Consider the following 27250-nt stretch of genomic DNA (forward strand, 5'->3'; position numbering starts at 1 on the left):
GCATAGGTCGATATGCACATCAAAGTAAAGGTCTTCACTAGTAGATTACAATGCCGTAAATTCAAGCTCAAAAGAACGCCTGAGTAAAAAATGGCAGTCGTTCAAAGATTCAAAATGGCAGGTTCAAGAAATCTTTGAACGGCCGCCATTTTGTAACGGGTGATCCTTTCGAGGCGCGGTTTCCGGCATTGAACTCTGCTAGCTAAGCCCTTTAAACTGATGTGCATATTGACCTATGCTCCTATTTAAGATTTCCTTCTGACTCCTCGTGGGACGTCCCCATGATATGACAGAAAATTGATAGTTCTTTAAAAAAGTAGATTTTTAAGTGTGGTGTTGATGTGTAAAATCTTATTGATTTATCTGTTGTCGTTTAGAAAATATTAAACCGGTCCGGGACTTTTGGGACAGTCTGTATAATATATATATATATATATATATATATATATATATATATATCGTACTTAATCAGTCTTGGTGACAAGAATGTTTAAAATGAAGTAATCGATATACAAGGCACCATTTCCCATGAATCGTCCAGTTGGATTTGAAGATTGAGGAAAACATTTGATGAGCGGTCAAAGAACTAAAAGTTATAATTTGCAAGAGGAAAAATAAAAAGAGATCTACAAGAAATGGTCCGTGTATAGATCATAATAATTTCCAAGTGCAAAATGATGATATTATAAATAAACATAAGGTGACTTTTGGTTGAATAATGAAATAATTACTTTCGTTTGCCGAGTTTGTTTGTTGAATAATGAAAGTTTTTCGTTTGCCGAGCATTAAAGTTGGCAATGAAATTTCATTTACCAACGCCTCAACATTGTAATTCACTAATAAAATAAAACTTTTCTCAAAGTTGTGCCAATATTTTTAATGTTGGGATTTTTTTGTTGCCACATGATTACGACTGTAGACAAAATATGATCCGCAAGTTATGTGCTAGTGAATTTTTAAAACTCAAAGAATTGTTTAACTCACTTTAAAAAACACAAATTTTGGCCACTATTTGCACAAAAAACACCTTTTGGGACTTTTCTACTGGAGCCAATGTAACTTACCTGCACCGAAGCCGAAGCGATTGCCCCTGATTGGTCGAAATCCAAACTGAATATGTGTGTGAAGCGAGTAGCATTAACATTGTTTTGAGTACTGGCATTCCCAAATGCCTCTAACAAGGTCCAAATTGCATTCAGTTTTTCGGGGATAATCACCTAAAACCATTGACAATTAAGTACATGGATTTTTCAGAGTGTAACAAGATGATCATTGTAATAAGGTTGGATATAATTTGATTGTAACTTGTAATACTAATGTGAGAACATATTTTTAAATAAAAAATATGATTGGTTAATTTTCTAGTCTCACACTGGCAAATCAACTGACCTTATGTTCAATAACCAAAACCAAAATTTTAAAACATCCATAGACGGTGTAATAAAAAATGTTGAATCGCACTCTCAAAAGAGACCTAAATGACTTGTCTGTAAGACATTCAGATTGTTTTATATAACTTTATAATAATACCTAACAATGTACATGTTCTCTCACTGATTTGAGAAAGCAAAATGGCCAATTCGCTCATCAGTGAGACAATGTTAACATTGTCTCACTCTAATTACTTTGTCTCACTCCAGATTTGCAACGTGAAGGCACGAAATAGTGAGCGCGTAACATGCAGGCAACGTCATATGCGCGCGAAATACGTTGGCAGCACTGGCTGTAAATCAGCTGGTCAGCTGTTGTACTGTTGTATTTGTAACTTCACATTAAATGTTATATTAAAAGTTCACTTCTGTGTAAAAATAGTAGGGGTGTGCGATGCATCGAAAATGCATCGAAATTTCGATTCGATTCGATTCGATGCATCGAATCGCGATTCGATTCAGTGGTGGTCAAAAAACGATTCGATTCATGAGGGAGTCAGTATCCATATACGAAAAACGCCTGCAGAAAGTCAACGCAATACCCGCAATACAGGAGCGCGTTGCTGTTGCGTTTCCTTTACGAAGGCGTTCTTATTTAATACATTCTTTGCATTAAATATAGCTTTAATTGTTTTATATTTTTTCGTTTTGACATTGCAAATGATGAGAGGTTTTGTTTTTTGTCTTGATGTAAGCAGTGTGAAAAATATTTTACTACAGTACTGTAAACTTAGCCAAAACAAGATAGGTCACTCCAAAATGATTTTTAAAATAAGTCTGAAAAATTGTTACTTAATACTTAACTAGTAAGATTAATGTTATAGACTGATACATTTGGTATTTTTGTTGGTCCCAATTTTTGTTCGGGCAAGAGAAAAAAAAGAATAATTTATTTCCAAAGAAACACTCTTATATTATTATATCTATTATTACAGAGGAATTAAAATGTTCAAATGAGAATTAAAGATTAGTAAGTTGGCTCACGAATAAAGACACAACAGAGCAATTGCCGCACTGCCACTAGCCAGAGCTAGTCTAGTCGTCTACTGACAAGATTGACAAGACAAAAGCTGTTACGCAACACTAACAGTGCAAAGAAAACAAAGTCAAAAGAATAGACTATTTATCCAGACATACTAGTTTAATCATTTATTATTTATTCCATACCTAATTTAAAATATATTTTAGTATTTTACATAATAAATTATAAACAAAATAAATATCTGATATAGTGAACAGATCTGTATCTTGGTTAGATGGGGTTAAAAAAATATATTTCTAAGATCCAATACAATATTTACAACTCACAAATTACAATGAATTAATTTCTTTGAAAATGATCTGTAACAGTTTTGTTTTTGAATAAAGAAATATATTTTTTTGTCTCTACTTCCTTGTTTCATCACTTGCATTTTGTCAGCAATTGAAGCAACTGGGTAGCAACCGGGTGGTGTAAGAGGGGAGGGGTAGGGTCTATGACCTTGAATGCACACATCGTTGCCTGGGCTTGGCTGGGGAGAGTGATTCATTGTTTTTGTTGACATACTAATACCCTTCCTTCAGAGAAAAAGACCCTGCTGTTCCAAAAACATTGAGGGTAGTTTAAAAACATTGACCTGTGTTGCCAAGGGCATTAGAAGTTAGTATTTAACTTTCTTATCTCTTGATTTAATATTATTTTAATCTACTATATATTATTTAAGAGTTACTTTTCGGGTACCTAATTAATTGTGATTTTGTTTGGCTTTATTTTATGGGTTTTTATTTCATTCATTAGCTATCAAAATCAGTTGTTTTAGGATTTTAATCTCTTGCAGTAGGTCTATACTACTGTATGACATGATATGCATTTTTTACAGTCCTTAATAATTATACCATAAACAATGTTTGTGTGTTATTTACTGTTTTTTAGTTTTATAGTAGGGCCTAAATTAGTTTACACAATATCTTTTCTTCAATGAGTTCTCCACTTGTCATGTTGCTTAGTACACTTTTAGGACTTTTTTAGGTCCTATAAAAAATAATGCCTATGTAAAGCTGTAGGCCTACTAACTGATGCCAATAATAGATAATTCTTTATTTATGATGATGTAACAAATAATGTAAGTGTGAGGTTATTATACTAAGGAGGTTAGGGGGCAGGGAATGAATGATACATATTGCATGGTGGAAACATATTATTTTTATTTTCTTCTTGCTTGCAGTCCTGAAGCAGGTCCACAGGATATGTAGGCTAAATTTATTTCTTAATGGTCTTTTTATATTAAGTTCCATTCAAATTTGTTGTAATTTAGCTGACGGTACCTATTTAGTTATTTAAACAGTTATTAAAATGAGAATTAATGTCTTGATAAAAAAAAATATTTTCTTCTTTCGTGCAATTGAGCCAATTCCAAGTAAAAATTATGAAATAGGCAAGTAAACCAGCTCACAGGTTATTCTAATCCCTATGATTGAAAATAAATATTTTTTCACCTAAAATTCATATGTTAAGTATGAATAGGCCTAATACCACATCAACAAAAATTTGCATTACACAAATGTGGTAAATTTTAATTATTGTTAATCCACTCAATTGACAATTATGAATAGAAAAATACCGTATTGCTTCGAATCGAGTTGCATCGAATCGAATCGAAAATCTTTTGAATCGAATCGTTGCTTCGAATCGAAAATTTCTTGCTGCTTCGCACACCCCTAAAAAATAGGTTATGTTTCTTCACCAATTTATTTGTTTTATGGTAACTGTAGGAAAAGTATAATGTGCAACTCGAGTTCAAAGTACAATTGCCTCACTCGAGAAACCATTCCTCACTCGCCTACGGCTCGTGAGTAAGGATTTCTCTCGAGTGAGTCAATTGCTCACTTTTCTCACTAGTTGCACAAATAACTATTGTCTTACTCAATAAATGAATACATTATTAAAATAAAAATTTTTCATTCAAAATAAAGTAAAGAAAATAGAATTACTATTATAGTACCAGATTATTTAACAAATTTTCACCTGGACACAAACAAACAACTTATTCTGTTCACTCTCATAACGGCTGTATATTTTTGTTTTTTTCTACAATAATAAGAGTTTCTCCTACAGGATAACTATTGGTTTAATCAAGGTTTTTGATCGATTTATTATTTTTAATTAATTATAAAAATAACCTTATTTTGGTATCCAGCGACCAAAGCCAAGTAGTGAAGCGTGTGACGGAAGTTCGTAGTTTTACCACTGGCGGAGTGTCCCATGAATACAACAGAACCGTCGTGTCTGGTGGATATGACAGTTTCGTACGCAGACTGCGCAGTAGCGTAGATGTGGGGAGGCATGTCTTCCGTCTTACATCCTCGGAACATGTGACACACCTGCAAACAACAGTTACTCAGTAGTAACAATCTCACAATAGCAGTGAATACATATGTTTGTCAAATTGTGTAAATAATAGTAATGTTTATCTACATTTTCACAGTTTTTCATTATAATTCGGTAGCAAGTCGCCTTTGGACCTCCCTACCTCACACTATGTGCCTAGGATCTGTTTTAGACAGACGGTAACGGTGGCGCTGAAAACGCCCTACCTAATTCTTGGCCTGGTGGGATTGTGTGCATTAGGCCTGGATATATGGAGAGTAACATGTGTATCTGACCATAGATTATAGTTGGCATTTTTGAGTTTATTTGTGAAAAAAAGAGCATGTTGTCCTAATGATTGTCTCAATAAATGAGTATTCTCATTTGAAAGATACCAACCTTTTCCGAGTATATTGCGAGAGGTGCCATAGGATTGATGATGACGAGGACATCGGCTGCGTAAGTGTGGATCAGGTTGGCTGCGTACCTCTGTCTGAGGGTGTTGAGTACACTAGACTCGTTGACATAGAGTAACTGTGTCAAGTCTTCCGCTCTGTCTAGAGTCGGAGGATTTGCCTGAAAGAGAAAATCACTCAGTAAAAATAAACTGTTGCATTGATACACAACAATATTGGTGTTTAATAAACGAGTTTTCATCTTTATGAGACAAGCTTTTTAATTGGTCCATGAATTGGAATCAGGTCCAATTAATTGGCAGTTGGCTTTGGAATTGTGGCAGGGATGTGATTGGCTTCGGAATTGTTGCAGGGATGTCATTGGCTTCGGAATTGTGGCAGGGGTGTGATCGGCTTCGGAATTGTTGCAGGGATGTCATTGGCTTCGGAATTGTGGCAGGGATGTGATCGGCTTTGGATTTGTGGCAGGGATGTCATTGGCTTCGGAATGTGGCAGAGGTGTGATCGGCTTCGGAATTGTTGCAGGGATGTGATTGGCTTCGGAATTGTGCAGGGATGTCATTAACTTCAGGATTGTACCTTTTCTACTTCATCTTCTTCAATCTGTATCTCTTCCCCGCTACTGTCTACAGACACAGTCATTTTGTGGATGTCGGGTTGGTGTGAGAGAACAGTCACGGCTGAAAACCCATTCCGATGAATCAACCAGAGATGATCCTTCTGCAGCCAATCGCGCTCCAAAGCTACTTGTTCTTCTGTTTTAGCCTGAAAATAAATAGTCTAAAAACATACACTTTGAGATGTTTCTAACTCAAAAATCAATTTTGTATGTACAGTAAAACCTCATTAAGTTGGACTAGCCGAGGCCATGGCCAATCCCACACAACAAAAATCTGTGTTAGCCTGAGGAAAAGCAGAAAACGACAAGAAAGATATATGTATGCTACAACATTTTCATATACTGCAGAGAAAAACAACACTGAACGGATTCAAAGATTTGAAAAATGATTCCACATTTCAGTAAAACATTAACAATTACAATAACTGAGATGCTCAGTCATAGCAAACAAACTAGGTTGCACAAAACCAGGGATAATCCCCGCTTGATTGTGTGCTCATACACTACAAACATTTATATCTTATATAAATTTATATTCAAGTTTATTAATTGCAGACTGCTCCGGTTATCCAGGGATCCTATTTAACGGAGGCTGATTTAACGACATCGCCCTGAACTACATATGAATCTTGTTACCTGGGATATGTTTAAATGAAATATATGTTCTCATTATGATTGGGCAGTCAAATGTATACCTACGGCTGAAACTTTATCAATAATTCATATTACATCCCTACCGTACTCAAACTAACATTGACAAATTTGTTTGAATTTGTTCCAGCTTTGAGGTTGGGATGGAATCGAAATAATAGCCCCTCTGTTTTTTAACCAAAGGAAACATTTAAGAATTTTTGAAATAACAAAACTCTTTCACAAAATAAAATTTATTTTTCCTCTTCCCTGATACTGACCATGTTTGAGTGATTGAACCGTCGACTGCCACTTCGTCTTAGAGTTCCGCCTCGAATGTTGCTGTCATCTAACTCCACCGTCTGCCCGTCCATTGTAGATCTATGACTCAATTCACTCAACTCACTGACTGGTTGCACCTATAAACACAAAACATTAACTCAACTCATTGACTCACTACTTACGGTACTGATAAGTAAGAAAATTCATCAAACAGGCCTACATTTAGACGACTACACTGCCTTAATGTTATTGTGTGTTATTGTATACACCTACAAAAACACTTTAAACAAAACTAATAATTATGCTAAGAAAAAAATATTTACCCTGTTATTGAATTTCTTTTTGAACAAATTATTCATGTCAAATGGCTAGATTTCTCTCAAGCATTAAAACCAACACTTCCCATTGCTATTGACATATGACTAATCAATAACGAAGGAGTTATCAAAACAAACGCTGCACTGTAGACTGGGGTCAACAGTAATCTCTTTGACAGAGGCTCATTTACACATCAATGTCCAATCAGCGCAAACTCGGAAACAGCTGATAATTACAGAATAATTAAATAAACCATATCTTTAACTGTTTTTCAGTTGTCATTTGTTATTTTTAACATTCAATAAATAAGTTTTAGTTAGATCAAAATTTTTGAGCATCTCTCACCTTTTTGAAATAAGGAGAACACATTCCTTGTCACCACAGTTCATCTCACACACCAACACTAAAGACTCCGTTATATCATCTTTACTTTTGTAATTTTGTTTAAAATGTGTGTTTAAATGTGAAATGACAAGGATTGTGTTCTCCTCATTTCATAAAGCTGAGTGATGCCCAAAATATTTATCTAACTGAATTCATTATTGACCTGACCTTAAAACCACGTTTAAAAATAAAATATGTTTTAGTGCAATCAAGTCAACTTAGCGCTGTTTAGATCAATAAATGAAATAACCTGAGTTATAAATAACATTTTTAATGCATACATATTGGCATGGAATCAGAAATGAACAGTCATGTAATTCAGATTAGGATATATGTAAAAGAAAAAAAAATATTTTTAGAACTGATTGGATTAGGAAGGATATACGAAGTCAATGTGATATATAGTAATGTATTGTACTGATAATTGTACTGTAAATTAAAAATATTACTCATTATAGACAGTGTGTAAAGCATATCATAACATATAAGTGTGTGTTAACAGTTGCTAATAATATCTTTATAACAAACCAGCAAATTCTGTTCTCTAAGTTTTAGCATAATACACTTACATTTGTAAGCTTATTAAGTAGACTTTAACAAACCATAAACAGCTGTTTCTGATTCATGATTGGGATTACTGATATCCCAAATAGTATATAGTACTCTCTATAATACAGTAGACTCCCAAAAATAAGTGACTTTGTCGTGGATAATCAAAATCGTGGATGGTGCAAAATCTATCCTAAAATGCCCGGGAAGTAACTAACATTGACTTTGAATGTTTAATTAAGCTTTAATACAAGTTTATGTAATAATAAATATTTTAAATGCAGTGTTTATTAACTTTTATTTAAAACAAATCTTTTTACAAAACAGATAGTATTGGAGAGCCCATGTATAGGTCTAGTAATAAGTAGGCCTAATGACAAAAATTAAACATCCTCGTAATGTAACTTATCAACTCATCGGTTGTAATTGGTCGTCGATGAAGTAAACAACGGCAACTTTATAGTCTATCCGCAAGATGATGGGCTTTCATTTGCTAAACATCTTGGCCGATACTGTATAACGTACAATTAGTTTGCATAATATATTTTTTAATGTTTTTTTACGATCTTGGTAAATCCAGTTGTGAATAATTGGGAATGTACTGTACCATAATTCAATTCAACAAAGGTAAAAGACACATAAGACCATATTTACCTTAACACTGACCACTGCACCTGATGATTTTATCATCTCTATCACTTCTTCACGGGACTTATCATCGACTTTGACACCGTTGACTTCCAGCAACCGATCTCCTGGAAGCAGACCCGTATCGTTCCGATGTTGAACAATCGCGCCGGGTTCAGCAAAGATGACAGCTGAGAGTGTGTAACCGCCCCCTCCACTGGTGTCTCGCTGAACTACCATCGCGCGGCGCAACGAGAATCCAAAGTCATTTCGGGGAGGAGGTTGACGTGAGATGGACAATACTCGTGGCTTGGGTAGTCTCACAGGTTCTATTCTTGGCAGAGAGAGATCACAACACAAACCTACAAAAAAGTACAGAATGTATATTTTAGTAGATAGATATAGGTTAAGATAAATATACCAACAATCTATTACAAAAATATTTGTATATATTAACTACTCTTACGTTTTTTTTTTTCAATAATAGATTATGTGATTATGTTCTGGAGTTTATCATGTGATAAAGATGAATGGTTTTCAAACAAAAGTAATAACTTAAATATGCAAGAATATTTCGTTCTCACATTTTTTTAAATCTTGCAAATCGCTATTAGGGAATTAAAAATCTTAAATGTTTCAAATGTATACTTACGCAAAACCTTGTGTTATAAACAAACTACACAGGTTTTTACTATGAAAATTTTTATTTAACACAAAGTTTTGGATAAATTTTTGTTTTCCCATCCAGTGTGTGTATCTTATAGAAAAACAAACATACAAGGCAAAATAACTGTTTTATAAGTAACCTGTAGATTTCAAGAATATACCTAAAATAATTGTGTTCAAGAAAGAAACTTTCAAAATACTTTTTAGCATAAACAACTACTCAAACAATTATTTTTGGAAACTTTTTTTATTTAGGGACATAGAATGTAACGTTGATCTTCAAGGTATATTTATTGTAATTATTTGCTAACAATGTCACCTGTTTCATAATTATTCTAAGTATAAACCATTTAGTGATAAGAAAGTTTAATTTGGTTTAATTTATCATAGGTTAGTCAAGTTAAGTCTATATTGAGTGAGATAGCCTCAAACCTCTTACCTTACTCTTATCTTGGTGAGATAGCCTCTTAGAACGATGATTAATAAACTTTTTTTATTTAGTGACCAATCATGTCTTTTTGCACAGTTGGTAAAATGAAGTTTTTGTAAACAATTTTGAAATTTCTGGGTAGGGATCTGAGTTGACACAACTGAATAAGTCTTCATTGGATAACATTACGCAATTAATAGTTATTTTTACTTTTTTACTTCTTCCCATTACAATATTATCTTTAAGTTTGAAGGCTAAGACTTAATAAATTTTAATGTCGTGTGCAAGAAAGAAATATATTTGCTATTCCATTGCTATATTTAACGATAAACACGGAAAATATTTATTTTATGCTCTAGTATTATAACAATATAAATATTTACTTTAAAGTAGAAAGAAATATTCTGAACACGAGTAATTAATTCTCCTCAAAAACATTCTGCAATTACGATTTGAATTTTTACTAAGTCAGCTTTCAAAACTAGTAACACAAAAAATGTGACAATTTTTAATTGTAATTCTTAATGGAATGTTAACTCTCAAGGTAGATAAGGAGACTACACAATATATTGCAAGTAAGATACGAAGGTAATAAAACAGACTTTGCTATCAGACACAGATAACTGAACTTGAAGATTTTATCTACTCTGGGACGATTAGCAAAGTAATAGACTAGACGAGGTGTCAACATAAATGACATTAAGTCTACATTGTTATTCTGAAAGATGAATGAGTGTCCGGAAGAAACTGCATACCAACGAGCAGGGACAGTTCCAGAATACTAATGTATTACGGTGTATTCTAAAGTGTCATCCAAACTAACCAGTAACAGTTACATCTTTCCAAACCCAACGGGAAACTCAGTTCAACATTCAATCATTAAAAAAAGATTAGTGTTGACTAAAGCCCCAATTTTAAAGACATCAAAATAAGATTCATTTCAAAATTTAATGATAAATACTATTTTGTACTTTTTAACACTAATAGATAAATGTAAGATAAAATATAGTTATGTCATATTTTTAAACAAACTCTAACAAAAACTACACTTTAATAAATAGGCAGATATGTTATCAAGGTAACAGATAATTTCTATTGTTGTGTAATGTCAGTTAGGTAACATTAATGAATAATGAAACTGAATTTAAAGGCGAACTAACTGGGTGGTTATTTCACAAACCTCAAAATAGTTTGACGATTAAATAGATAAATAAAATAATTCTTTGTCACGAAATGTTTTAAATAGGCTAGTAGTAGGAATATAATTTTTTTCAATTGTAATTTCTGTAGGCCTATAGTACTAACTGTATATTCTTGGAATAAATTATTTGTGTTTAATTTTATTTGAAACCAAACTTTCTGATACTCTCAAAAGTATGTAGGTACTACATAGTCTTAAAGACATATTTGTGGCATAAAAAACAGCATACAGAATTGTACATACTTTTTAAATGTTATAAGACTGGAAAACTAATGAACTAGTTGGGAAATGAACACATTCAAACAAAGATTAACAATGTTGAAAGTTGAAACCTTTTTTAAAAATTTGTTAACTCGCGCTAAGAATTTTTGTTGGAATAAAATTGAGGAAATCTGTTCAAACTTTTTTCTTTGGATTTTGGAGTTAGCTGAGGGAATACTGAGTGTTATCAAATGACATTCAAATGAATGGGCACACTGTTAATGGTAATAGTTCAAGGAAGAGAGCAGTGAAAATGTTTAGAGTACCAAACAGTTCGGTGACTTTGGTAAAGTCGTCCTTTGTGCGTAAACAGCGTGTGGTTTTTGTTCGCTCTTTTTCGTTTGCCTGCATTTGAATGTGTGCAAGTTGTGTTTAATTTGTCTTAGTACTTACACTCATTAAAAAAACTTGTGTTTTCTCTTTAAATATAGGCTAACTAAACATATTAAACTGATAATCTATCAAGAGGACACCATGCCATGTGAGAAATTAAAGATTATCATCATTTTAGTTTATTAAACTCTAACAATTAAATTGTATGGTTGTGATCGGATCTATATTTATTGAGGGATTGTTTAACAACTCGAGAACTTGTTTTATATACAGTAATTAACAAATGTTCAAGACCTAAAACATATCTTATATTTAATTTAAAAAAATTGAATAAACTACAACAGTCTTGAGAGTTAGTAGAAAATACACCCATTTTATTTTTTATTTATTTTTTTTTTTTGTCACTTAGGCTACTCAAAAACGTTTAAAAAATATTCATAGATAACATATTTTTTACTTACAGTATATTCAGTTTTTAATAGTTTGTTTCTTATCCTTATTTGGGTTTAAGAGATTTTGTGATCAGAAAGCGCAATCATGTATTTATTCAAGTGATTTTTTTCTATTTAAGAGTGTATATAGGCCTAGGCTAATAGCAATGCAAGTTTTTTATACATTTGTAAATGGCAGTTGGAGCTAAGAAGTTAATTTGATAGATATATAGAACACTTTTGCACTATATACACTTGTCGGGTTTCCCTTGTTAACAAAAGTAATACATTGTTAAAATGTTACTATACATAATATTTTAATTTTAGTTTTTACTTTGAAATGGAAAATAATTTACTATTAAGACACAAGAACCATCACAATTTGTTTCTTCCTGCCAATGAAATTGGTAGCATGTATATCTAAAATGTAGCCTAGTTTCCATTAGGCTAAAGCTTTGACTACCGATACAACTAGACATTCCATCCCATGTCAAAGTAGTTTATGCAAATTATCGGCAGTTTGTGCTGATGTAAATTTATAATTACTGTCGGACACACAAACTTGTTTACCAAGTCAAACTGATGGAACGACTGACCCGTCAACTACCGGTATTTCAATAACGAAAAATAAGAAATAAAATATAACTTTAGGCACTAGCGCATTCTGTGACTGGCTAACTCAACTGTGTTCTTTTTTAATAAAAAATTGCTGACAGATGGTCCATGTTGATGGGGCATCTACTTCAGTATCCAATTGTCACTATTTGGTTCAAGTTAAAACCTTTTAAAATTGTTTTTTTACCAATCATTGTACTCCAGTTAATTGTTCTAACCGTTTCCAGCTGTGACTAAAACCATACAACATCTATGTTTCCAACTTGTTTTGTTGCAAAAAAAATATATATATATATATATATATTTGTGTATGCAAATTTCAGTAAAGTCCTAAATATAATCAGTTAATTTTGCTTTGTTTTAAAATATTAAAGATTGCATTAAAGTTTCAAGTAAACTAAGTAGAAATAATATAATATCTTCCAAAAGAACATTTCAGCTAATATTTTATCAAAACTTAGAATAACATTTTTCAACAGTTTGTGGGATAGGCTACTAAAGTAGGCCTATATAATTTGTTTAATTTATACAAAGATGCAAAAGCAAACAAAGCAGATCACAGTTTGACGCTTTACCGAGATCTCAAAACTAATGATTGTTCACAAGTAAAACTTAAATGTACCTTTATACTGAAGGCTTACTTATATTTTCAACAGTAAATGTACATATAAAAGATCAAACGGCAATTAGCGAGACAAATTTATCGGTAAACAACAACAGTAATTTAATTATAAATTATCACTTGTCAAAATATGGCACAAATCATCCTGATAAAAGCTGTTTACTTACTACTCTCCAGATTTGATGGATGACTTTGGCTTTCTCCGACAGGACTCATGCTAAAGGGAGGAGTGGCAAAACTGCTGTTAGTTGCCGAGTCAGTTAGACTGTCGATACTCGGGGTCTTGCCGTCCTTGACTACTGGAGCAGTCAGATAACTGCTAGGCGTGTGATCTCCACTGCCGATTGACGATGAGTCTTCAACACCTTCATTGGTTCCGTCCGGGGCCGATCGCTTTGGTAAGTTCTGATAAGTTATAACTTCGTTTTGTAACGTGTTCCTCATTAGAGTGTAAGATGTATCTCCCTGACTTAATAAGTCATTATTACTAGAGGTTTTCGGAGTTTGTTTGAGGATCCCGCGCTTGGGTGGTCGAGGAGGTAGTGGAGGCAAGTTACTGTGTGATGGACCGGGATTGTTAATAGATGTCATGCTCGTTTCCGAACTATCACTTTGGGTTAGATTATCACTACGACTATGAGAGCTAGGTCCACAAGCTCCATCATTGTTTCTACTTAACTCGGCAAAAAAACTTGCACTGTAATCAGCCGTTATTCCACTAGGTAGTTTTTCTTTTTCTTTTCGACGTCCTCTAATTTTCAATGAGCGTCGAACCTGCACAGACATAATTAAAGTAAGTAAAGAAAGAGTAGAGGTCGTACGGAACGAGGTGAAGCTTGGAGGGGAATAGTGGTGTGGCGGGGGAAGTGTTGCTATGCAAGGCGACGATCGGCTCGTCTCTTACCCCCACAATGGATTTCCCCGCTTTAGACCGTTCCTGCCAAAAATCTCAGGCTTCACCTCGTTCCGCACGACCTCTAAAGTGTTAAAATTAAATTAGAAATTACTTAATTTGAGAGGCGTAGTTGGGAGTTGGCGAGTCCACTCAACAACTTGACCTCTAAAACATTAATAAAACAATTAATATAGATAAATCAAATAAAATAACCTACAATAACAATCTATGACAATTGACAAATCCTGAATAGAATCGTTTACGCAAGCCACCAACAACCCGTCACGCCGTTGCCAAGAGATTCAATCATTTCTGATCATGAAAATTATACACTTAATCTCTGCCTTAAACCACAGAAAACGTATTACTATAACCCAGAATGCCAACCGCATGGTAAAAAGCATTAAGCGTTTTGAGAGAGCTTTGCCTGTCAATCCGTAGGCAGCGCCACCAGCGTTGCCATGCAATAGCATAGCAACGCTGGTGGCGCTGCCTACGGATTGACAGGCAAAGCTCTCTCAAAACACTTAATGCTTTTTACCATGCGGTTGGCATTCTGGGTCATAGTAGTACGTTTTCTGTGCTTAAACCTACCACGGTTTTATATGGCTTTATTGTGGTCAGGAATAGAATTCCAAATTCGAATTATAGACTATATATATATATATTAAAAAAGATTTGTTTAAAACAGCAGTGTTTGAATTTATTTGCATGTTCCCAGAATGCACATAGGCTAAGTAGCTATTTTTACATGGCTACCATAACCTCAAAGTTCAATACCTATCCTTATTAGTTAATGTTTTTTTGGTAGAGCAATATGTAGTTCTTGTCCTAGGAACATTGTACTTCCCATTTTAGCGAATTTCCCAAATAGGGAATAAGCTATTACCGTAGTACCGGTACTCATGGTAAGACCTGGACCCGGGACCGATTTATTTTTTCGTTTTGAGGTCCCTAGAGGAAAAAAAAACACCATCTGTTCAAATTCATATATATATATGTCCGTTAGCACGTACCTCAAGCAAAAATGAGCCGATTTTGATGAAATTTGGTACAAACGTGTAAACCTACATTTATTCGAACGAGTTCGCGAACCAGCATGATCGGACTATGGGAACGGGGGTTTATAGGGGGTTTTATGGAGTAAAAATAGGTTTTTCCCATTTTTGACCCTAAAAACACAAAATTTTACAATTTCTTTTCAGACCATTTTGTAGAGCAAAATAAAACAAATAATTTAGTATATTGAAGTGTTATTGTGCGCCTAATGGTTACGGAGAAAATTCCAAAAAACTGTAAATTTGAAATCCCCATGTTATTCATTATGGAGAATAAGTCAACTGTTGTAGTTTGCTTGTTTATGAACATATTTTGATCAAATTTTGAAAATTCATTAATTTCTTACTAAACTATTAACATAAAAAACACCTTTTTACCCTCCCTGTTGCAGCAAACCTAAGTACTCGTTAAACTAATTCTATTTAAATAGGGAATAAGTATGATATTTTTAAGGAGGCATTTTAGTGTAAATCCTATCAGTCTAATGGAAATTCGCTTAGTCTGCAGGTTTGCTGCGGCGGGGTATATTACATTATAATTGTATAGCCTAACTTAGTGCTAAATTAGTTTTTTTATAGAGTGGTACAAAATAACATTTGCGATGCCAAAAGCACTTTTGGCAACCCTTTACTAAGTCTCAAAGTTGTGCTTGAATCAATTTTACTTTACTTTCATCTCTTGCTAGTAGGCCTAAAAAAGATTTAGGAAACCAAACTGTCCTTATGATGAATTTGATTTTTTAATAAAGTTATATTGGATTAAAATATTTGTTCATGGATTTGAACATTTACAACAAATAGAAAGTATTATTCTAAGATAAACATTGATATATCACTAAGATCTTGTGCCTCAAAGGTTGCTATGTTATTATTTTGTGAACTTACTAAGCAGCAAAGTTTTACTGCCTAGAAACACTGTTTTGAAAAATAAATTACCACATAACATCTCAATATGGCTGGCTGCAAAGTTGCAGTATGTTTATTCAACACTTTTATAATAGCTAGACAAAGGTAGCAAAAAAGTAAGGACAGATTATGCCTTTGGTAATTTTTGCGCTCAAAGGCGATTTGAAACTGTTAAAAACTGTTTAGGTAAGTTAGCCTTACCCACGGCTCGTAACTGTTTCTACGTTTGCATCGCTTCAATCAGATTACAGCCACAAACCTAGGACAACACATGACTGGGTCTGTGTTTGCTGATTAGATAAGGAGTAACAGATACAGAAATAGGCCCAAGTTACCTCATCCAATCTGAGCAACTCTTCAGTAGTCATGTTTCCTCTTTCTCTTTTCTTATTTTCTTTGCGATCTTTTTTATCCTTTTTCTTCTTCTCTTTATCATCTTTTTCACAGCCACTCTTTTTCATGAAACTGAACATCTTTTGTTTATTTAGGAACAGACAAACCTGAAAGAAAGTATAATTTAATAGTCTGTATAAGACTAATTATTTTATTCATAAATTAATTTTACTCAGCAACTAATTGAAGTAGTCCTAGTGTAAGTTAGACAAGATCTTTAAAAAACCATTTTCTTTCATAATGGGTGGGAATCGGCCAGAAAAGTAGTGAATGAAAGTAAAGAACACAGTCCTGATCTCAGGTTTTAACTAGACCTAGCTCACTTGGCCACAACAGAAGCTAAATTTTTGGACAAGCCTTTTGCAGTAGTCAAATCAAAGCATTAGGCCTATTTGAGTAAACATTTAGAGGTAAGATGCGTGTAACTGCGTTCATTTACAACAGACATTGTTTAGGCCTATAGAAATTATTACAGTTTTGAAGTGCAGAAAGATAGCGTGCACGTTTTGAGGTGAAACTTGAAAGTATGTGATGAAAAGTTGGGATATTGAAGATGAGTCTGCTAGGTGATGGAAACCCAACAGGATGACTGACTGGGAAGAGTGCACATCCCACAGCACACTGATAGCCTACTCAAGCCAGTCTCTCAGCTGAAAGGGCTCACTCATAACTACAAGATGCAGTTGAAAAGTTGTGACAAACAACAAAAACAATGATATAATTACGTCCAGCAGTGTTTCTTAAGTGGCTATTTTTTGTTAACCTAACCTAACCGGTAAATATTTTTTCCACAAGTTGATTTTGTTGGATTGTTGAGTTTTTATTTTTACTCTTCATTAGAGTTAAATAGGCAAAACATTAGGACTGTTAGTTGTAGCCGCGCACTGCCAATAGGTACCTTTATATCAGTGGTGTAATGGGGTGGAAACAGAAATAGCGTTCTCACTCTGCCAACAGCCATCACACCTTTTTTACTGAGTCATAACTTAAAATGGCTGAACAGGTTTTAACAACTTTAAATAAGCCTAGTGTTTAGATAAATTATATAGGCCTAAGTCTCCTGCAACATAAAATCGTGAACATATTCCACAGTCGCAGAAAATCATCAATGTCTCATGTGATCCCAGAGAAATGCAGAACGTCTGCCGCGGTAATTGGGCACACATACTTCCGCTGCCACAGAGACATTAAGTATCATCGTTTTCGCAATAGCAGAAAAATAGCGAATAATGTAGAGTCCCGATAGTCTGAAATGGTTGGGACCGTACCCATTTCGGATTACCAAATATTTCGGAAGATTTTTTTTTATATTTAAAAAATTAAATGTTGTTAGTTTATATGTCCTAGTTAATAAAATACTACATAAAATGATTTGTGTGTGCAGACTATGTGGTCTTAAGTCAGAAGTTACTGAATGTGCCTTAGGAAACAATATTATACAGGGTGTCCCGGAACTCTCTACCATTATTTTAGGGCATTACTCCTGGCTAAGAAACATACCTAAATATCATATTTAAATTGTCCGGAAGTCCTTAGTTATTCACACAGCCGCCGTTTTGTTTTTTTTCAGTTATTAATTTTTTTCTAAAGAATAGTTAAACATACAAAATGGAAACTTTGCGCAAACATTTATGACAACTAGACAAAGCTACCAAAAAATTATGAAGATTTTTCAAATTCATAATACAAAATGGCGGCCGTTTAAAGTTTTTTGTTTCTTAAATAACTCAAAAACCGTTGATTTTACCAACATTTTACAAGAATAACTTTTTTAAGGCAATTGTATTACAAATCGATTGACACCTTATTATTTTAGATCGGACGAGTAATAACTGAGATATGGCAGTTTAGTGATACATGACCGCTTTCAGCATGCGCTGCTACTAACCTCCAGCGGTCAATTATCACTAAAACTGCAATATCTCAGGTAATACTCGTCCGATCTTAAAGATTTAGGTTTCGATCGATTTGTATTAACATTGCCTTAAAAAAGTTATTCTTGTAAAATTTTGGTAAAATCAACGGTTTTCGAGTTATTTAAGAAACAAACTTTTAAACCGCCGCCATTTTGTTTTATGAATTTGAAAAATCTTCATAAATTTTTGGTAGCTTTGTCTAGTTGTCATAAATGTTTGCGCAAAGTTTCCATTTCGTATGTTTAACCATTCTTTAAAAAAAAAATTAATAACTGAAAAAAACAAAATGGCGGCTGTGTGAGTAACTAAGGACTTCCGGACAATTTAAATATGATATTTAGGTATGTTTCTTACCCAGGAGCAATGCCCTAAAATATTGGTAGAGAGTTCCGGGACACCCTGTATACAACAGACATACCACTTTGACAATCCAAAATTGGGAAAGCGCAAAACTGGCAAGATATAAATTATCTCATGGATTTTTAAATATTATTTAAAATAAAAACATACATACCATTTAGCCTAATCGGTTAAAATTTAAGAAAGCCTACATTATAGGCCTAACTTAACACGTTCGCTGCTGACCGTTAGATGCCGGGACGGTGCCAGGAGCTGAACTAAAGCTCGCCGCTATGTAAACGTCGCTGCCGAAACACTGAATTACAGTAAAAACAACAGTAGTTTTACTGGATGGCAATGTTCTGCAATCAAACTGGCTTTGGACATAGTAGCCTACTAAGTCATTCTGATAAATAGCAGCACTGCCCAGGTTGCAGTCGGTAAGTTGTCGCTATCTAGCAGGATTGGAAAGAGGTGGGACAAAGCCCTGTTCTAAATGACACTGGTGGTGATTTTGGGAAACTTTATTTTTTATTGTCAGAAAAGTACGTTCCCACGAGCTGCAAAGAAATATAGGACGCTTGTGACGAGCTGGCTGATCCATGGTAACGTTAAACATCAATGAACGGCGACGTTCCGGAACGCTCCTAGCTCCTGGCGCCGTGGCCCGTTTGACGTTCCGGAACGTCCGTAGCAGCGAACGTGTTAAAGAGGAGAGTCTTAAATCCATCCTAATTGCAAATTATATTAAAATGTTGTAACAGATTCCTTCCTGGAACGTGATTAAAAAGGGTGTGGTCAGTATACAAGAAGATACCTAAAATAGAAACTAGTAAAAATAACTTCAATAACTTACAATCACCATTGGTTTCAGTGGCAACTTAAGACTAAATTCCTGCTTCAGCCATACAGGGACTAGCCTGTTTGGCAAATGAAGAAACAGACTTTGTGAAAAGAAGGTGGGACTGGCCGACTTCTCAACAAATTTGGGATGGACAAAAATGTTGTGACTGTTGTCTTCTAGTTTAACATTTAAAGGATTTGTGCGTTTTAGATAGTCCAAGAAAATGAACAGGTCTAGGGCACAGCCTAGGTTTGTTTATACCTCTTTATTTTTGAATTGCTCCTTAAAATAATCAGTTTCAAGCTTACAAATTCACAGTGGCTAGTTTAAAATAAAAGATTGCAAAAGCAATGTTGTTTTGAAAAGGGTAGTCTTAGGGTAAACTAATTTCTGGTGAGGGAGGTTGATTAGCCTAGGCCTATGGTCGTGTAGGCCTAGGGTATTAGGATTTTGATTATCTAGCAAAACATCTCATTTAGCTGTTATGGTTTATACATTACATAATTTCGTGTAAAAACCATGTAGGTTTAAGTGATAACACTGAAATCAAATCAAATAATAACATAATATACCTGATAGGCCTAGGCTATTACAGGTTAAATTTCCCTAAACTAGGCCTACCTAAATTACAAGCTTACATTTGATTTACGATACCTTCAACTCAGATAAATCCAAATTTTAATTTTTTATTTTATAGGAATGGTTCATTGTTTTGGTATTTTATACAAATCTCTATATCGAGCACGAAATAATGTCATTTAATTCATCCACACACTTGTAAATTGTAATACCCGTACTCTCTAGTCTCTTACTACTAGTACTACACTACTATATTAGTATATTACTACTATTTAGCGTTCGTTTACGTTTTAAGTTCCTCCTGTTCTTCTTCTTCCCATCTATACAGACGGAGAGAACAGCAACAGAACGGATTCGCAATGATTTCAATTCAATATGATAGATTGGAAAGTCGTAAAGGACTAGAATAGAATGGATTTGACTGAGTAGAGGGATGTAAGAGTAAAGTAAAAGTATCCAAGTAAATCATGTTGCTTGCATTGATTATAACTACATGAAACTGAAAGTAGTTAGATTTTAATACTCTGTAACTATTTAACAATGAAAGAGATAAACTGTCGACCGTTCTCCTAATTTTCTCAATCAACTGAGCCTATAAATTAGGACTAGTTGGAGTCAGGCCAGGCCAAATAAAAGACTGTTACTATTGACTTTAGATCTTAGGCACCTTGTCGAGGTGACACCTTGACATGAGCGAGCACGTCAACACGAACACGGTACTTCATACATATCAATACGCACTCCTTTGTGGTGGCAGGTTGTCGTGGAGGTATCTTGTCAGGGACGTGCATGTAAACCGGGATTATACGTGGTGGCGAGTTGATGGAGGTGTATACGAGAACACAACCCGCACTGTTTCAGAATATTATGGTAGCTGTCTGTCGGGATGGTAAATTGTTGTTAGCATGTTCGTATACGCTCCCGTTAATCAACCATCTCTGATTAAACTGGTGGTGGCAATTAAGTTGTCGTGGTCGATCGTGTTGGTGACCCTTAATCTATGGGTTTTTAATCATACATTATTTTAAGTGACAAACACAAAAGTTGATTTACATACTGTTTTTGGCCTTATAAGGATTAAGATAAACCTTTTATAATTTAATAATAGACCTTATGTGATAGAGTAAGTATTCAAGTGCAACCCCATTCTTGGGAAAATATTTAATCTATAACGAATAGTTTATATACTATATCTTAAGACGTTACTCTATGATTTGCCAGAAGTCTTGACGAATAAAAGGTTTTGGCAAGTTCTTCTTGTGTTCTACTGTCATTCTTGATCATGATCATTAGCAGCCGCAGGGCGCAGACGATTATCTGGTATATTAAAAGATAGTGAGAAGGCCTAAATATTTAATTTTCATTTTTACCCGGTAGATATCAAACCTTTATATCAAGGAAAATTTTACTATTTTTATTCTCATGGAGGCTGAAACAGTTTTGAACAATTTAGAAAAATCGGTATGAATTAATCAAATTATTTATTACTGTATAGATTGACTGTAGCCTATAGTGAATGTTGTCAAATTTAATTTGGATACTGGAGTTTCAAAAATTGTACTCCTTAGTTTTACATCTAAATATTTATTCTGTTGTAGTTAATGTATCTGCTTGTGCTTTGGTACAATTTGAATGTCCATGTTCTAAAATTTTAAGAAAAAATTACTATTTCTGTTTAGGAGTAATCTAACTTAACTAGGCTAAGTAATTTGATCCAGAATTGGACAGCATCTGTAAGGGTTGTCTGTGGATTAAGGTCTCAATCAAGCTTTTGTTACCTAGGGAGCTAGCTCAAATATGAAACCAGTGTTGTGTTCTTTACTTTATTTAAGTTAATAATATTCTAGCTGCATTACACTTCCATAAGGCGCCAAAGAATATTAGCCTATTTATTAAAAAATGATAAATATACCATAATATTCCAATAAATATTAATCACTTTCTTTGGCTAGGCTAATGAACTCAAAAAAGAATGTGTTTGTTTTTACACTATTCTCTAGGAAGAGGATTAACCCCTATTGGAATTCATCGCTAGCTAGTTGATCTGTAAGCAAACAAGTTTTCTGATCTAAAAATGTGTAATAGTGGCATAGGTAAGTTTAATTTGTAGAAGGTCATACACAAATGCACAATGATTTGTCAGTGGTTGTTCAACAGTTTATATCGAGACAGTGATTCAAATTGAGCAAATTTTGCTTGCTCATGGACAGGTTTAAGACTACTATGGTTTATCCATGATACTTACTTACTTACTTGATACTTGTAGTCTATGTCGTTGACCGATGAAATCGGCATGACTGCGTCAGATTACTAAATACTAAAATACTATTTACACAATACTATTTACACTGTGGCAATGGCTAAAAAGTGGCTCGTTGCCTAATTCTTCGAGGCTGTAAAGAGGCCTATTAACCAGCCTGTCACGCAGGGCCGTCTTATAATCATCAAGGTCCAGATTGCGCACATGAACCGGCTAGGAATTAAACAGCCTTATCGCCGACCGAGGATAACTCTTCAGAGAGCGGGCTAGGCGGCATCTCAGCAGATCAATGTCACAAGCTTGGCGGGTATGGTGGCTATGAACATTGTCTCTGACTACAAAATGATGAATGTTTATCTTCAGCAGGGTCAAGATGTTAAGGACATACTGGCTGTAGACAGTCAACACACCCAACTCGAGGAAGATAGGCCGACAGTGTGCTTTGTAGCCAGAAGATGTTATTATTCTCATCGCTCTCTTTTGTAGTAGGAGTAATTCCTGTGTTGACGGAGAATGACCCCACAGAACCAGGCCATACGTGAGGTGACTGTGAAACAGTGCGTGATACACCGCTAGCAAATACGGTCTGGTAATGGTGGTCCTAAGCTTCCTTAAAAGGTGAAGAACTCTTGAGAGCTTTACACATACCTTTTCAATGTGGTGGTGCCAACTTAGCTTAGAGTCCATCCAGAACCCAAGCAGCTTCACGCTGTTGTCCTCAAGGCCGATCTTCAGGGAACACATAAGGGTCTGAGTCTTCTCCTCGTTGATCTTGAGTTTGTTGGCTATAAACCAGTCCTTTGCCAGCCTCAGGGCGTTGTTTGCCTCCTCCAGCAACGGGTCGATGTTCTTCCCCTTTGTGACCAAGGTGGTATCATCTGCAAACAGGAGGGCATGGCTGGTTGTAGCAAGGTCATTGATCATGATTGTGAAAAGGAGAGGGCCCAGAACCGATCCCTGCGGAACTCCATGGGGAAGAGAGCCCATAGTAGATGAAGCTCCCATGATGGTCACTATTTGTTTGCGGTTGCCAAGGTAGTCCGCAAGAGAGCTGAAAACTGCACCGCCAATTCCGTATTTTCTCAGCTTGGCCAGAAGGATGTCATGTGACACAACGTCGAAAGCCTTGCTGAGGTCACAAAGGCTTAGGTGGACCGATTCATTCTCCTCAAAGGCCTGGGATATGGTGTCGACCAGGCTTAGGAGTGCGGAGGTGGTAGATCGACCGCTACGAAAACCGTGTTGTGAGTCCACCAGTAGGCTATTCTTTTCAAAATATGAGAGGAGCTGCTTCTTCATCATCGTCTCCATCACCTTAGAAAAGATAGGGAGGATAGAGATGGGGCGGAAATTTTCCATGAGTGCAGGGTTCCCTTTCTTGAAGATGGGCACAGTCCGAGCCTTTTTTAAAGAGTTTGGAAAAGGTCAGACTCAGGTCATGTCCTTAATAGTCTCAGAGATCGCAATTCATACTTGACGGGAGCACATATTTTCCTTAATGTTGGTTTGAGCTAATATGGCGTAGCAAATTGTCCAATAGGGAATCATATACCAGTAGTGGAAATTGACTAGAATATTAGTTGATAAAATAAAGAACTTTGCGGCAGTTTAAGATCCGAGCTAGCTTGCTTGATCACAACAGGAGATTGATAGAGACCTTAATTTATGGAGAGCTTTTGTATAAAAGGTCATTTTTCTATATAAGTAATTTTTGCCTACCATAATATGCTTAAACAAATTTTCCAAATTTGTTTTTCTGAACGCATTTTGTCATCAGTAAACTATCAGTAAACTATACATACATTGCTGAGAAGTATTTAAATCTCTTATTTTATATAGGTGAAAAGGACTGACAGCCACCTTGATAAGATTGTTTGGAAACTGGATGAGTGTGAAAAGGAAGTAACAGACATAGAATGTGATGAGAATAAGGTAGGTTACAGTTACAGTCTTATTCTTATTGATTTGGCTTAGTCACTGGAAGATGTAGGCCTACTCGTGCATATTTATTTGACATTTGATAAGCCTCCTCAAGTAATGTTGGTCTAATGGCCTAGCATATCTTTGTCTACAATATGTTGCATTGTGTATTTTTCAAGAAAATTATATAGGCTAGTAATTCTTCTTTCCCTAGTTTGAAAATTACTTTGTGAAAGATGTCATCAACATATATTCTGTTCTTTCGCGAAGGCTTCCAGAGCAAAAGGATATTTTGGATCTCATTGCCTGTCTACTATTCCACAAATGAGCTACCTTTTTAGGAGTGTTGAATGTCCCAGATTTTATTGTCAGTTTAAGGATTGCAAAAAGTTTCTAACATGTTTATACTATTTTAAACGTGATAATAAATTGACGATTACTATTAACATGCTTAATACCGCATAAATTTCATCATGTGCTGTCTTTTGATTATCTGCGAAGGATTAAAAAATTAAGTTTTAACTCATCAGAAAAATACTTTTGCGTTCTCATAGTTCAATAGGCTTCCGGTACCATGTTTTAAACTGTGGGTTGTTAACGATTCTGGCAGAGTGCTAATATATTTGTTGTTTTGAAATGTGATTCAGTTAAAAAACGTTTATACTACTACTAATTTATCTCCCAATTCCTAGAACTATCATATTAAATCAGTTTCAAATTACATGGGTAGGTACCTATTTAAAGTTAAATTTTGGATCTTTAAACTTTCTTGAACATTAATGTATGACATCAAGGGTTTTACAAAATCAATGAGTCAAAAATATTCCCTTTTACATTGCTTTTATTTTTCCAGGAATCTGTCATGCATCTCTTAGAGACGGTAACACAAGTTAAGCAACATTATGAAAATCTGCGTAAAGAGATATCTGAAGTACAAGAACTTCAGAAGCAGGTCCAGGATTCGTTGAGAGACAGCACTATGCAGGTTCAGACCCGTTGTCGCGCCTTGCGGATGAAGCTAATAGGGTACCAGTAGATTTGCACAATTTTTCCCAGTCAATATTCTAAAACATGTACCTTAATGTTGTTATTATTTTATCTGTTTCTACTTAAAAACCTCACAATATTTAATTAGGAATAAGTAATAAGCTCAATTAAAAGGCTTATATACAGCCTCATACCATACAGTATTGAACCCGAAATGTCCGATTTGTATTGTTTATACTTGTTTAATAGTTCCATGGCATGTCAACCTTATTGCACTAATAGCCAATGGTTTGGCGATCATTTAGAAGTTTACCTAAACTCACTCAGTTATTGGTTGATCCAGACCTAAATTGCAATTTATGTTAAAATGTCAATTACAAAATATATTTCTCTCTATTCTGGACAAAAGTTAAACCTGTTTTTGAAAGAGTTTTGTCAAATACATTTATATGCGTCGAGTAGGTTTTAATATGCTCAATTTTTTGTTGGTGTTAAAATAGATAGCAACAATATCAAAACAGATAATGTCAGGTGGTACCAGTTTGTGGTAGTTGTAGTAATTTAATAAAGAACAAACTTTTCTTCTCAAAGTCTGTTGACCAAACCAAAGTATTTCAGTTTACAAGAGGAACTTATTTGTATTGAGTGCTGTGAGAAGATTGGACAAATATATTTTTATTTGCATAATACAGTACCGTATTGTGAGATTTGTCTGTAAACGTATGAAAACTATTTTAACAAAAATGTAAACATGGCGTGTAAGTTGAATGATTGTTAAATATAAAGCCATTTTTATACATTCTCATTTGGAGAGCCTTGAAGATCACAGGGAAAAGAATTGTATTTGTAAATGCTGCAAGTAGGCCTATAGTAAAAGCCATCTAATCCGGCATCAATTTCAAAGTAAAAAATCTTTTTGAGTGCTAATTTAAGTCATGTTAGCTCAGTCAACAGAGGGGTGTAATATATATTGCCAGGAGCGATTGGCAGACATCAGTTGCACTCAATTGAATTGGAGGATGTTTATGTCTATTTATTGTTGGCGTTTTATATCACTACTAAAATAGAAGAAAGTACAATAAAACTCAAAATAATGACCTGACAGCCAACGATTTTCTTTTGATACTCTAAAATTAGTTGTTATTACAAGAAGTTCAATTGGCTAATATAATACAGTCCACTCTTGGTAGTTCAAACACTTGATAATTCAAAACTTTCGATAATTCAAAATGAAGGCTCAGTCCCTAGAGAATCTCTCAATATTTCAAATGTTTACCATGCATTTTGATACACTCGGTATTTCAAAGTCCAAATAGAGGGCAGGTCAATTTGTAACACGCAGTAATTCGAAGTTTCGTCGAAATAACACTCTATAATTCAAAGTAACTCAGTAATTCGAAGTTTCGTCGGTTAATACTCTTTAATTCAAAGTCATGCTGTAATTCAAAGTTTCGTCGAAAAAACACTCTATAAATCAAAGTCACGCAGTAATTCGAAGTTTAGTCGGCAAAACACTCTATAGTTCGAAGTGATCTCTTCCTGTTATAACAGGAAACTATACAGTACAGTACATCCTGTTCCCATGGTAGGCTAGTGTTGGACGTTTTGATGTTTTTTAGTTAGAGCAGTAGTCTGAGTTAGTTCGCTGACTTGTTTTTCTAAGTTGGCAATCCGATCTCTAGATTGTGCGACATCTCCTTGAGCACAAACGTAGTTGTCGACAGCTGATAGTTCAGCTATTGGCGAAATAGCGCTAAATAACAGATTTCTTTGCAACTACAGTAACTGAAAAATAAGCCGTTGATTGTTTAAAAGTGTACTAAAATACGGTATGATGTTTTATTGTAACGTGCTGTACCTTTGTATGTGTTAAACAAAAAAACTCTCTGTAATTCGAATGGTTTATTTTTCTCCCGATAAATCAAACTCTTGATAATTCAAAACTCTTGATAATTCAAATTGATATGCTTGGCCCACCAATTTCGAATTATCA

At 34.6% G+C, this 27250-nt stretch overlaps 2 protein-coding genes across 2 annotated transcripts in view; one reads left to right on the top strand and one right to left on the bottom strand.

Annotated features, from left to right (window-relative positions):
* The window catches only part of LOC128999125 (unconventional myosin-XVIIIa-like), an 83195-nt gene extending 62880 nt beyond the window's left edge, over positions 1-20315 (bottom strand). Inside the window, exons 1-9 of the mRNA XM_054425486.1 lie at positions 20166-20315; positions 16355-16519; positions 13328-13934; positions 8629-8963; positions 6723-6860; positions 5772-5957; positions 5176-5352; positions 4590-4790; positions 1065-1217 (exon numbers count right to left, since the gene is read on the bottom strand). Coding sequence (XP_054281461.1) covers positions 1065-1217; positions 4590-4790; positions 5176-5352; positions 5772-5957; positions 6723-6860; positions 8629-8963; positions 13328-13934; positions 16355-16492 — 1935 coding nt within the window. The 5' untranslated portion in view covers positions 16493-16519; positions 20166-20315. The remainder of the gene's footprint in view (positions 1-1064; positions 1218-4589; positions 4791-5175; positions 5353-5771; positions 5958-6722; positions 6861-8628; positions 8964-13327; positions 13935-16354; positions 16520-20165) is intronic.
* Positions 20316-23689: 3374 nt separating this feature from the next.
* LOC128998089 (uncharacterized) lies at positions 23690-25306 on the top strand. The gene is made up of 3 exons (XM_054424083.1): positions 23690-23785; positions 24190-24282; positions 25124-25306. Exons 1-3 carry the CDS (start codon positions 23690-23692, stop codon positions 25304-25306), a joined length of 372 nt encoding a protein of 123 aa, XP_054280058.1.
* The last annotated feature ends 1944 nt before the right edge of the window (positions 25307-27250 follow it).

The sequence above is a fragment of the Macrosteles quadrilineatus genome, unplaced genomic scaffold (assembly GCF_028750875.1).
Source record: "Macrosteles quadrilineatus isolate MER2022 unplaced genomic scaffold, UCM_ALF_1.0 Scaffold_7__1_contigs__length_78375512, whole genome shotgun sequence".
In the NCBI taxonomy this organism is placed as follows: domain Eukaryota; kingdom Metazoa; phylum Arthropoda; class Insecta; order Hemiptera; family Cicadellidae; genus Macrosteles; species Macrosteles quadrilineatus.

Excerpts from the sequence above, each read along its gene's own strand:
- LOC128998089 (XM_054424083.1), top strand. The coding sequence starts at position 23,690 with ATGGGGCGGAAATTTTCCATGAGTGCAGGGTTCCCTTTCTTGAAGATG. Across the intron at positions 23,786-24,189 it reads TTGGAAAAGGTCAGACTCAG|GTGAAAAGGACTGACAGCCA; the intron begins GTCATGTCCTTA and ends TATTTTATATAG. Across the intron at positions 24,283-25,123 it reads TAGAATGTGATGAGAATAAG|GAATCTGTCATGCATCTCTT; the intron begins GTAGGTTACAGT and ends TTATTTTTCCAG.